A 13,018-nucleotide genomic window follows, 5' to 3' on the forward strand; every position below is an offset into this window, starting at 1 on the left:
AATTGAATCCAGCAGGGGTTATCTCTGGCATATATATAAGGTGAGGAAGCTGCAGCTGAATCGAAGGGATCAGACCAAAGTGGAGCAGGCTCTAACGAGCAGAGCCAGGCCTGGAACTCGCTTGAGATTTCTGGGGTTGTGTGCCTGTGTGCACTGAACGGTTTGATAGTGCCTGTACCTATGCATTTTAATACAGTCAGTTTCTAAGTTCATTTCCCATCTGTTACTTCTCTGTGGCTCTCAGCTAATGTTTTTTGCCCCCCGTGGCTCAGGTACTCAACAGTAGAAAAATGGTTCCACATCCTCTTGGTGGTAAGGGCAAGAACATTACTGAAAGAACTGGTAGGCAGTGGCAGGGTGGCCAAACAGGGAGGGGTCTTGCCCTTCGTCAGTCTCCAGGGAACAGAAACCAGAGTCAGCTGCTACCCAGCTGCTGATAGTTCACTGGGGGTAAGACAGGCAACTTTTCAAAAGAAGCTTTTAAGTTGTAAATCAGACACATTAATTATAACTTTAATATAACAAATGTTATTAAGCAGCAATTCAAAACCATAAATCTTTTCGAAGGTGCACAGGATTATAAGGTCAGTTGGCAGTAATGCAGCTATTATCTGGTACAAATGAAAGGCTGAGGTGCGGAGTCAGGGTGACCTTGTTAGGCCTTATGCTGACTTCCCAAGCGGGGAAGACACCCCATACCCTCCTTCCCCCTCTTCGAGCCCAGAGCCTCTCTGGAGCCCAAGTAGAGAAGGTACAGATATACTGATAGGCCTTGCTCATCCTGTGCTTTCTCAGAAGCCTGGAAAAGCAGGCCCAGAAGGTTGCTGTGTTCTCAGAAGCCAGGCAGGAAGCCACACAGATCAGAGCCCAGGTCCCATTCCCCTGCTGGCTGGGGGCTGCCTTCTCAGCTTCCCTTCCACCTGGCCCCAGATGGGGGCTTCAGTGGCAGCAGCTTTGGGGCTGAGAAGGGAGAAAACTGGGCCTAACCCCAGACTCTCCCTGCCTGGGCCATGCCAGAGAAGCAGAGAGAAGTGGGAGGGCTGTGCACAGGAATTGAGGTCCCATTTGAAAGGCACTGGAGCTGAGGCTTAAGGCGAAGGGTATCTGAACTATCACAGGAACCCCCTGAAGGCTCACAGGTGGGGAGGGGCTCAGCCTAGTAATGGAAAAACCAGCTCCCCAGGCCTGCTGTCCCCCCTGCCATCCCCTCACTGTTCATCCACCTTTTCCTTATAGCTGGCAGCCTATAAAACACCAGACAAGCTGGAGGCCCCCAGCAGCAGTTGGCAGGGCCGGTCCCCATCTGGTGCACCCCCCCATCCCCAATCAAGGCACTTCTTTCCATTTTCCAATTGAGAGTCAGTTTCTAATATTTCTGGAAGCAGCAAAAATGAGGGGGGCTCTTCCCCGTCCCATTTTTTGATTTCCCTCCAGATGGGTGTGAGTTTTAATGTTGGTTCTAAGAATTCTATTTATGTTCCCACTGACAAAGGCTTCCCTTTGGGAGGACTGAATGACACAGGCCGTTTAGAACTCACAACCTGTCTCAAAAAGTGATTGTCAGTTTCAGGGTGGGGGCAGGGGCAGGGGATAAGTCCCCTGTGCTTCTCTATGAGGTCAGAGCTGGTCATGGGCGAAAGAAGGGCAGGGGTTGGACTTTCACATTTAGTTGCAGCACATGGTCCCTGGAAGAGAGCCAAGGGAAAGCCAAGGGCAGGAGCCAGGCTGGCGCTGAAGGGAATGTGTGGGTGGGTGGGTGGGTGGGTGTGTGTGTGTGTGTGTGTACACACCTGGAGGCCAGGGGCCAAATGCTGGTGCCTGGAGGGTTAAAGTACTCGCGGATGGAAGCTCGTGTGTGTGCATTGTTCAGCTGCATGTGTGGTGCTCTGGGGATGGGAGGCAGAGGAAATAGCCTGAGGTTCAGCATGACATGGCTTCCTTTCCTCCCACTTCTCCCTGTCCCTCAGGTTTTCAAGGGCACCTCTATTCCAGCAAGGCAAGGCCCAGAGGGAGTGTGGCCAAGGAAAGGAAAACTTCTGGGACCTCAGAAGCTGACACTGCAGCCTTAATAAGCAGAGACCCAGCCTTTTTGTGTGTCAGATCCCGAGTCCCAGGATCTCCGCCTCACAGGCTTTGGCAGGGGCGTTCTACCATCACCAGCATCTCCAAGGGCAGGGGGATGTGGCAGGAAAGTGGGACAGAAAAGCTCCGAGAGCTCCTTTTATCCGCCTTATTCTTAAAGGTTCCCGTTCTCATGATGAGGTCCCTGGAAGGACTGGCTGCCCCCTGAGTCAGCTGTGAGGGACATCCAGTGGAGGGACAGTGTGCACACGTGAGAGAGGTAAGGGACAGAGAGAAAGCCAGATTCAGGCCTCAGGACAAAGGGTCCCAGAGCCTGGGGACACATTCAGAGGAACAGATGAACAGTTTAAGGGAGTGTGGAGTGTGCGGAGACTGAGAAGTAGCTGGTGGGACCTTAGAGATACAGGCAAAGGGGTGATGAGTCTGAGGAGCCCCGAGAGCAGAATGGGCACAGCAGAGGCGCAGATCTTGACCTGGGAGGCAGGCAGGAAGGGCCTTTGGCCAGGCACTTGCAGCTCTGTCTTGCTTCCCTCCCCCACCCCGCCCTGAAGAGAACCAGGGAGCCTGTGGCTTCCGCCGTCTCTCCTTTGCTTTCCAGGGCTCCTGGCATCCACTGAGAGCCAGTCAATAAGGGGTGGTCCCTTCCCACTCCACCAGGTACTGAACCCTGCCCTCAGGTGTCACTCTCCGAGCCAGCACCTGGTACTTCTCCCCACAGGCTAACCGCCCCGCTGCACCAAAGTAGCTAGTGATGGATGACTTGAGGTGGGACAAGGACGAGTCATCTTCACTGATGCTCTCAAACGTGTGGCTGTCGATGCCTTCGTCTGGCCGTTCGGGGCCTGATGCCCCCTCTGCACTGCTGTCTGATGGGCAGCGTTCACCCAGCTCAGTTGCCCGCCGTTTTGCCCGCAATGGCGTGTATGCTTTGGCTGCCAGCTTCCTCTTCCGGCTGCCCACTGTCCGTCTATATCAGGAGGATAAGAGGAAGATGGGAATGAAAGGGCAAAATCCTCGCAAGTCCCTCTCCTGGGTACTGGGCACTGGGCCCTGGGCCAGGCCCCGGATGTGGATTATCTCACCGCATCCTCACAATAGCACTGTGAGGAGGGAAACAGGCTCCAGAGGAGAAACCACTAGCCTGGGAATGACGGAGCCAAGATTCAAACCTAGATGTTTCCAGCTCTAAAGCACATGGTCTTCATACTTGGGACCTCAGCCCTGCACAGGTCCAGGGGCACCACCCTCTGTGCCTCTTAGCCGTGCTGTGCAGAGGCCCTGCTTATACTGCCTGGTCCCTCATCTGGATTCACGTAGCTAGACAAGTCGAGTGGGAGTAAGGATGGGGGTATGGATAAGAGGGTCTGGGCTGGAGACACCAAATGCACAACGCACTGGCAGAAAGGCAGAGGTGGCAGAGAAGTGAACACACAGGAAGAGGTACACATTCACAGGTACTTGAAACAGAGCTGAAGAGCTAAACAGGAAGAAATAAAACAGGGAACAAAGAAACCTAGACACAGATGTGTGGAGACAAACTCCCAAGACACACAATTCTACTTCTACTTTCTACAAAGGCCTCAAATACCCCAAAATACAGTGAAAGGGCCCAAGTCCAGAAGAACTCGTGTATGTGCTTGGCGGCACCGCCCCCCAGGCTGCTGAGGACCAGCTACTGCCAAACAAGCTGCACCTCCAGAGGAAGGTAGTGTCCTCTCCTAGACCCTCCCTCAGGTTTCCAAAACAATGACTCTTTTCCTTAGAGACCTGAGACACCAAATTCAGATAAACAAGAACTAGGTCAGGGGTCCCTGCAGTCAGAGGCTCAGACTTGCAGTATCTTGGCATGCAGAGGCCACGACCCCCAGAATGAAAGAGCCTCTGGTTACACGACCCCTGAACTGGAACTGCCCAGTGTGAAGTGTCACACAGTCTTGTGCAGCAGAGGAAGAGATGCGGCCTGAATGCCCATACTCAGCCCCCACCTGTGTACCCCGTTCCTTAGGCCAGTGGGTCCCAGATCCAGACACACAATTGCAGAACGCCAAGTCCCTCAGCCCAAGACTCAGACGCACAGAATGAGCCACACGTGACAGAGTGGGAGGTGGAGGCTGGGGGTAGGGGGACGGTGCGGTGAAGAATTTGAGTCCAGACTCCAAGAAGCTTACCTGGAGTCATAGGAGAGGGTGGTGGAGGCGGAGCCAGAGGTGCTGGCGGCATCTGTGGAGTCCACATCTGAGAAGAAGGTCTGGCCTGAGCTGGCACTGAGGAGGAGAGGGTGAGCCTGCCGTCAGCCCCTTGGGACCTCTCCGGTTGTCTCTCGGCCCCTCTCACGTGCGTCCTTCATCCCAGCAGAGGCCCGCCTTCTCATTGCTGAGCTTCCTGCCACCACACCTGCAGTGGTCACCTCTTTCTGCCTGTCCACTTTCTACCCTTCCAGAATTCAAAGTCCAAGGAGTCAAGTCCTGACCACCCGCCCCTGGTGGTGATGTACGCACTGTGGCAGTAATTAAAAAATGTCGTTAATAAGCATGATCCCAGCACACCTGTGCTATCCTTTACAGGCCCAGAGTGCTTTCATATACAACATCTTGTTTGAATCTCCTAACGACCATGTAAAAACAAGTGAGGAGATTCAGAGAAGTTAAAGAATTTAAAGTTACATGGCTAGTAACTTGGAGCCCAGTCCTGACTGGAGCCCAGTCCTATCTGAAGCCCTTGCTCTCATCCATCCCTACAGGAAAGCACTGAATGACCTTAATTTCAGAAATAACGGAAGATGCAGTCCCGCTCCCTGGATACACCAAGCACAAGGTGCTGTTGGAATACACAGGAAGCGTCCAAGGCAGCCTGGGGAGTCAGTGAAAGCTTCCTGGGGGAAGGCGAATGTGAATGCAAACAGTGATTTTGGTATAAGGGGCTGAGAGAAGCAGGATTGGGGTGGGAGAGGTAGGGAGGGCCCGGGCCAGGCAGGCCTGGAATGCTGCTCCGAGGACTATCCCCGGGGCACTGGAGACTGTACAGCAGAGGGTGGTTACGCTGAAAGCTCCAGTGTAGAAGACCCTCAGGCGGCCTTCTGCAATATGGACCGTTTTAACTAGGCCGACTCCAAGGGAGCTCCCACTCCCCCAAAAGGCTTTCTGCTTGCCCTCTGAAGAGCCTGCCTTCACTGCTGCAGGGAGCAGAGGTATCTCCCCAGTTGGTTCCGGCCTGGTCTCCACAGCAGACCTCTCTGCTGGGTCCCTCACTGTTACCTTTTTAAACTCTGAATTTCATCCAATGTGAAGTCAAATATGCTGGCCAGGTGGTGGTTGGTGCTCCAGGCCGAGGTAAAGTCGCTCTGTGGACACAGGGAGAGGAGATTGGGTCAGTGAGCATTGGATCGTCTCCCTGGGGGCTGAGGGCCATGCAGGCTGCCTGCTGGTCCAGCCAGGTCTTCTGAGGGCTGGACCCTCCCGTCGGTAAGACTTGTCACTTCCTCTTTATTCCCAGGCCTGACCAGGGAGCCACGTCACACTGACTCTAGTCCTGGCTCTGCCTTTGGCCAACCGTATGACCTTGCCAGGTCTGGGTCTGTTACCTCAGCTGCAAAAGTGGACAGTAACCCCTGCCATGCTTCATTCCCAGAGGTGTCAGGAAGTACAACAGAATGAAATGACGGTTGTGAAAGTGCCTTGTAAACTGTCAAGTGCTGGGGAGAGGGGAAGCATTGCTAATGCTGCTGCCCAAGGGGAGGGCTTCAGTGAGGTTGCAGGGCTGACGGAGGAAAGAAATTGATCATGGGCCCTGGTTCTAGGCTGGGCTCTGCTACCACCTGAGGTGTGACCTCAGGGAAGCCACTGCCCCTGCCTGGCCCTCAGTTTCCCCAGCTGGACAGTGGGGATCAGAATACTGCCTACCCTTGCCCCTGCTTCGGGTTCTGGGGAGAATCTGGAGAGAGAAATGAGTGGGCTTGCAGTGCCTGGCTTTTCCTTATTTAGCTGTTACAATAGGAGCTGGCTTCTCCTTTATGGGACGTGGGAGAGTCCCCTGGGCCTGGGGGACTTGTTCTCTGCACAGGAATCCCTGGTATGTGCTGACCCTGCATGTGAAAGTGGAGAGTAAGAAAACAAGGAACTAACACTGGGAATAGCATCTTCCAGCAAAAACTTTGATCTTTTTCTTCTATAAACTCGCCTTTTCTGCTGCTGGAATTCGTGAGGCAACAAACTGTGGAGACAGAAAAGGGAGAGGGTGGCCCAGTCAGAGCCTGAGGGCCCAAGAGGTGGCCCAGAGGGAGGAGTGGCAGGGGCAGGGCTGGGGTCACAGCTGCAGGGGTGGGGTCAGGCTCTCCACAAGGAGATGGGGGAGAAGGGGAAGTCAGTCCTCTGGGGCAGCAGGTGCAGGACGGTGTAAGGGGGTATGGTGGGCAGAAAGAGAGAAGATGCCTTTCCGGGCACATGCACCCAAATGCTCTCCTCCCAGCCCACGCCCGGGAAGAGGGGCCTCGGCTCAGGCAGGAGAGCTAGGGACCCCTCACGCTCTGACTTCCCCTTCACCTCTCTGCTTACGCCCTCATCCAGCAAGACTGGGTCCCCTGATCTGGCTTTTCCTCCAACTCAGGCAGTAAGGGCTGTGGAAGGAGTCGGGATGTGGGATTAAGCCCTGGCTAGCCACTGACGGGCCTCTCTGAGCACCTCCAGCTGGGGCTAGCTGGATGCAGGTCCTCCCCGCTTGCTTGGATGCTAGCACACTCTCTGGGCCCACTGCAGAGCCTGTCGGCTGAGGCTGGGAGCTGGGAGCAGAGAACCCGAGTGCGGCTGCAGCCCTAGTCCCTGGGTCCTGGGGCACTGACCCGGGCTTGCTCTTTCCTCTCTTACGCAGCTCGGAGGAGGCGCCATTCTCAGTGGGCACCAGGCCCTTGTCAGGCAGAAGCCTCCCAGGCGGGTTGGGTGGGACGCGGATGCGCAGGCGGAAGATGCACTTCTTCTTCTTGATCTCCTTGCCACAGAGGAACCTGGGGGGTGGGCAGGGGAGGAGAAAGCTCTGGAGTCTGTGGGTCCATCCTCCTAGGGAGGAGAGTCGAGTGTTAAAACTACTCTCTCTGTCGCCCTGGACCCAGAGCTAAAATCCAGAGTGGCCTTGTGGAGAAGCTGATTCCTTCAAAGCCTGTGGGATCAGGAGTCCAGGTGGTGGCTGAGGACGTGGCTGTGGTTCCTCCCTTTCCTTCCCCTGCATGTGTGTGCTTCTTGCTGCCCGCCTCCCTATTCTCTGCCTCAACCAGCCCCAAGGTCACCTCCCACAGGAAGGCTGCTTCCAGCTCCCAGTGGAATACCATTCTGTCCTCTGCTCTCCCCAAGGAGACTGAAAGCACCTCCAGGCACTTCCCTCATCCTTCTAATACTGGCTGAGGTGTCATAAGGCTGAAGAGGTGACTCAGACACAGCCCTACCCTCAGGAGACTGTCCACAGAAGGACAGGAGGCCTCATGTATTCAAGAGTAGGTCTGTGTCTGGCCCCAAACCATGAGAAGGTAGAAAAGAGAGTGAATTAAGTCAGCCTAGAGATGTGTGGAGAGGCGTCACAGAAGCAGGGACCATAACTTATTCCTCACTATGTCTTCACACCTACACAGGACTGACACAGAGCAGCAGTTTGATAAACAGTTGATAGGACAAACAAATGAAAGGGACTGAAGAGCATCCTAGGCAAAGGGAGGTGCGCGAGCCAAAGCATGAGTGGGAAAGCAAAGGGCTCAGAATGGCTGACACCCAGAATAAAGCAAAGGAACCGTGGCAGAAGGTATGGGCAGGGACTGATCATCCAAGGCCTTGAATGCCATGTTAAGGAGCCTGGGCATTCCCTGTGGCGGTAGCAAGGGATGTGTCAGCTGTGTGTTCCGAGAACTCAAAGAAGACTGGATGGGAAGCAGGGGCCATGCAGCTCACCTGGGAGATGGTGAATTGATATTTTGGTGCCCGGCCCAGAACCAAAGATGGCTGGGGCAGGAGGGGCCCTCAGAGGTCAGGAGGTGGGGGGTGGGAGGGGTGGCAAGCCCGTATGGAGCTGAGCCCAGAACCAAAATGTGTCACACTGATGGAGAGGTCAGGGAGGTATCACAAAGGAGATGGGGTGCTCCCTGGATCTTGAAGGATGGATAAGACTTATACAGTCAAAGAGAAGGGGCGGGAGACCCAGGCAGGGAGCACAGCTTGAGCAAAAGCTATGTATGAGGTAGGAAGAACTGTTAGACTGAAATCCCACCCGTCGGGGGCCCCATGGCACCCCCGCCTTGGCACACACCTGCTTTTGTAACTGTTCAGCGCGTTGAGGAGATGCGGTCCTCGGTCCGTCACGGGGGTGCTGGTGAGCTAAGGGGGAGCAGGCCAGCGGGACAGTCAGACCCAGACACATGGCATCTGAAGAGCCCTCCGCCCTGTCCCCTTCCTCTCCAGTCTCCTGATGCTTCTGAGCTCTCCACGTGAGGCCCACTGACTTACTCCATGACCTCTCTGAGCTCAGTTCCTGTCTGTAACTGGGGAGAGTAACTCCTGTCCCAAATGTATCAAGAGCTTTAAAAATGTCTGGGCCCTTAACCCAGAGATGCTACTCCATGGACTCTGTCATACAGACATAATATGAAACATGGAGAAAGCTTTGTATACAAAACTGTTCACCGCGGCCCTGTTCCCCATGCTGGACCATTGGGACAAATGGACACGAAACGATACGCCCAACAGGAAGGAAACAAGTAAACTGTAGTGGGAACCAATGCAGACATTAAAAAATGTTTATGAAAACTTTCATGGTATGGAAAAGTATTTATGATGTAGTCTAAGCTGAAAAGATGACTTAAAATTGCACGTGCTGTATAACCTAAGCTACGTGAGAAGGAAAACACACGCTGACGAGAGGATGGAAGGAAATGCACCTGTGCATCAGCAGCAGTAGCTTCCGGGTCGTATGATGTGGGAACATGGATGGCTTTTTTTTTTTTTTTAATATACTTCTTTATTAGAAAAAGTATTATTTAAAAAAAGTACCAGCTCTACCTATCTTTAGGGCTTTATGTGTGTTTTATAAATTACCAAACACTGTAAATGAAGAGATATATTACATAAAATATTTTGAAAATGAAGATATTATATGTCATCTAAAATTTTTTGCAAAGCATAAGGATTACATTTTTTTTTTTTTTTTTAAAATCCCTGTCTCATCAGAGGATTTGGGACCATCAGTAGAAAAGATGCCTCACTCTAGATGTGGGGGAGAGGACTTTAAGGGTGCCAAGGGAGAAGGGGACATGGCCCCATCGTGGAAATGGCTGGGAAGGCCCTGGCTTCAGTTCCAGCTTAGCTCCGAAGTTGTGCTAACCACGGGCAAGTCACTCTCCACCTCTGACATCCTGAAAGTCTGGCCTGTTACTTCACCCCATGGATCCCAGGCTGCCAGGCCCCAGCTGCCCACTTTTGCTATTCAAAGTAGGACCAGCAGGGGGGAGGCCCATTTCACTTTCCATCCTCGCCAGGTAATCTGGAGTGGCTCAAACATCTCTTTCTGTAGAGAGCCCGGCTCCAGCCAGACTCCACTCCTTGCTCCCTGCAGCTGAGTCGGTGAGGCCCTAACCTGCCCACTGCTGAAACCTGGGTCAGGAAGCCCCTTGCAAGGCAGAGGCTCAGAGGTGTGGACTCAGGGATGCAGCAGCTCCAAGGCCCTGGGTTTTTGTCCCAGCCAGCAGCTGAAGAGTGAGCACTCAGAGACCTAGATCCTAGCCTGGCACTGTGTGGCCCTGGGCAAACCTCTCCAGACCGTGGTAACCCCATTGTGAACTCCTGCCATTCTGCCACCCCATGGTCCAGCATACCTTGCCGAGCTGCAGGAGCTCCCAGTGGTGGTTGACAAAGGCCAGAATCTCCTCAAAGTCAAAGTACTTCTTCTTGCTCTGCACCCCCAGGTTGTAAAGGGCCAGGTGAACCACATCCACCCTGGGCAAAGGGGTAAGGAGGTGGGGCCGGGGTGAGACAGCAGCCAGGGCTGGAGCCTCCTGGGTCAGGAATGAAGGGCAGGGGCAAGGCTGGGACAAGGTGGTTGGAAATGGAATTGTTCCTGGAGGGGGTGGGAGGGGAGGAGCTGGAAGGGGCCCAGGTGGGTGTGGGCCAAGCCTCATCCTCTCACCATCGTAGGGGCAGCCGCTCGATGTACTCTGGGCCCTGGTTACACACGGAGCAGAAGAACAGGTAGAACCTGTGGGTGGGTGGAGTGGGGGCCTGTGGTGGGAGGGGCTCTGACACCCCACCCTAATCCAGCCCCCTCACTCCCATCTGCCTTCCCATAGTCAGCACTGTTCTCATTCCCAGGGCTGGTGGCCTCTAGTGAGGTAAGGACAGGGAAGGACAGGGACCAAGAAACATCCCTCTGCCCTTCCTAACCCCTACCTTACCCCCTTTCCCAAGTGTCACTGCCCTGGAGTGTGGCTGAGTTCAGAGAGAATGAGCTGAGCTAGGCTGGGCTGAGACGGTCACACTCTTCCCCTCTGAGACACACACAATCACAAACGACATGAGACATCAAGACACACATAATATCTGGTTTGATACACATAAACCTCCCAATAGCCCCATTGGTTAGACGCTGAATCAAGTCATCCATATACCCAATGGCTCCTATAACAACCCTGAGCAGGGGTGAGGCAGGGCCTATGTCACTCCCCCTTCCCCAGATACTTAAAGAGATTGGGGCTTAGGAAAGGTAGGGCTTTGTCTAAGGTCCCCCACAAATCATTGGCAACTGTGGTTCCTTTATGGGAGGAATACTCCCCCTAACCTGAGCTGCCTCTGTAGACAGGTACACACTATCATAGACTCCCACTTGACGAGGGCCTGCCTGGCAGGCTGTCTGAAGGAGCTGCTACTGCTGTCCCCTGTTCCCCTCATCTCACACTTGAGGCTGAGCCAGACCAGATTTGCACCTACCGGTCTCCAAACATCATGGGCTCGTTGAGGCACTGAGTGCAGGCCTCGTGGAACCACTGCCTGCACCGGTAACATTGCAGCATCCGCAGATACCATCTGGAGAGACAGAGGAGCCAGGGTCACCTGGGCCCACACTCCCAGCCAGGCGTGAGTCTCAGCAGACCTTCCCAACATACACTTGCCCTTCGCTGGGGTAAGGGAAGAGAACTCAGTTATCTAACACTTAGGCTGTGCCAGGGGAGGTCCTGGGAGAGTCTATCTCATTTGATCTCGGGATGGGCTACTGTCTCTGTTTACAGATGAGTCAGAGGTTAAATGGCTTGCTGAAGTTCACTCAGGAAGCAAGTGGTGGATGGTGATTTAAATCCTGGCCTCCCTAACTTCAAAGCCCGTGACCTTCCACCATGCCACACTGGAGCCCCCATCTCTGGACTGTGCCCCACAAACTGCTTCCCGAACACCACTGACAAGGAAGGGTTTGCCCAGGGGACTTCATGGGGGAACAACGGCTCCTGTAACCAGCATGGGCAGCACTACCTCTGGTATCTCTCAGCTGGTACTGTACATACCCTATCATGACCATTCGACAACTAGTGAATATAAATAAAGAACAAAAAGGTATTTCCTTAGTAGCAATCGATGCTTTGTTCACACCCTGTCAGGTGAGGTCCATGGACCACTAGTATCAGAATCACCTGTGATCTAGGTTAAACTGCAAATTTGTTGGCCCACTTCAGACCTACTCAATCTATGGGGAAGGCCCAGGGAGATGCATTTTTAACAGTCACTCTGGGCAATTCTGCTCAGTAAGCACTGAGAACCACTGCCTTAATGCTACAAAAGTCTCTGTAAGATAAGCAGTTCTCCACATCATGCCATCGGCCTTCCAACCACCCAGGGAAGTTGATGGGGCCGAGGTTATTAATCCCACTTGAGAAATGATTTGCCCAAATTAACCAGGTAGGCTGAAAGCACAGCCTCCAGACCCCTTGTTCTTGTCAACAGAGCTTGGGGCTAACACGAGGACTTGAAAGTGTCCCGAAGACTGAATTTCTCAGGAGCAGAGATCCCATCTCTTAATTCTGTGGTGGTTTGGTGCAGCCAGCCCATGGCGCAGGCTCAGTCGCCATGGCTACCTAGAGACCCAGGCCGGCAAGGAAGAACCAGGCAAAGACTCTTGACCAATAACTAGGACAAGAATTCCCCCCATAGCAACCCCTATGTATGACCCCCACCCGCTGCTTGCACACCTCCAGAGGAAAGGATCTTCATCTCACCAGCAGCCCGTTTCATTGGCTCTGACAATGGAAAAGTTTGTCTAAGTTCTGTTCGCCCCTAGTAACAGCTCACATTTAAGTATTTACCAAGTGCCAGGCACTGCGAGAGCCTTTAGGTAAATTATCTAATTCAAGCTCCGCTCACAACCACGATAAAACGGGAAACTACTGAGAACTGAGGCTCAGGGGTTGCGCGCTGTATGGGGCTGGGAGGATCTGGACACGGGGGCCCCAGGCTCTTAACCACTCTTCAATACGTCCTTCTTTTCCACGGGGCCCCAGGAAAACACCTCCACCCTCGTCGCCCCCGCTGCAGGAGACACATCCTCGCCACCTCCTCGCCACCTCGAGCCCCGCCCTTGGGCCTCGTTCTTAGAATTCGGGCTCTTCCCTCAGGCCCCGCCCCTCGAGCCCCGCCCCCGCCCCCGCCCCGCCGCTCGTCCCGACCTTCCCGGGAGGCCCCGGCCCCACCCTAGCGGCCTTACTCTCCCGGCCCGCCGCAGTAGCAGTAGCATTGCTGCTGGTTGGTGCGGTGGGGCGAGTCCCACTCGAGCTCCTCGGGCTGGTAGGACAGAACCATCTTTACCGCCTGCAGCGTCCTGGCGATGGCTCCCTTCTTCAGCGCGCCGCCCTTCTGCGGGAGATGAGGGGGTCCCCGTTGGGCCACAAGGGAAATGCCCACTAGGGGGACCCGTAGATTCTCCAGTG

The 13,018-nt window shown here is 54.2% G+C and overlaps 1 protein-coding gene across 4 annotated transcripts in view; it reads right to left on the bottom strand.

Annotated features, from left to right (window-relative positions):
* Positions 1-478: 478 nt before the first annotated feature.
* Positions 479-13,018, bottom strand: part of PHF19 (PHD finger protein 19) — an 18,254-nt gene continuing 5,714 nt past the window's right edge. For 2 of the 4 annotated variants that reach the window (XM_011360975.2, XM_011360974.2), the window contains exons 7-15: positions 11,034-11,129; positions 10,237-10,305; positions 9,926-10,046; positions 8,365-8,432; positions 6,917-7,078; positions 6,204-6,291; positions 5,337-5,422; positions 4,251-4,346; positions 479-3,049 (exon numbers count right to left, since the gene is read on the bottom strand). In XM_011360975.2, coding sequence (XP_011359277.1) covers positions 2,707-3,049; positions 4,251-4,346; positions 5,337-5,422; positions 6,204-6,291; positions 6,917-7,078; positions 8,365-8,432; positions 9,926-10,046; positions 10,237-10,305; positions 11,034-11,129 — 1,129 coding nt within the window. In that variant the 3' untranslated portion in view covers positions 479-2,706. Of the gene's footprint in view, positions 3,050-4,250; positions 4,347-5,336; positions 5,423-6,203; positions 6,292-6,916; positions 7,079-8,364; positions 8,433-9,925; positions 10,047-10,236; positions 10,306-11,033; positions 11,130-12,283; positions 12,305-12,795 lie in introns of those variants that run through there. The other 2 variants (XM_011360976.2, XM_011360977.2) reach the window with 2 other exon arrangements.

The sequence above is a fragment of the Pteropus vampyrus genome, unplaced genomic scaffold (genome assembly GCF_000151845.1).
Source record: "Pteropus vampyrus isolate Shadow unplaced genomic scaffold, Pvam_2.0 Scaffold61, whole genome shotgun sequence".
NCBI lineage: Eukaryota > Metazoa > Chordata > Mammalia > Chiroptera > Pteropodidae > Pteropus > Pteropus vampyrus.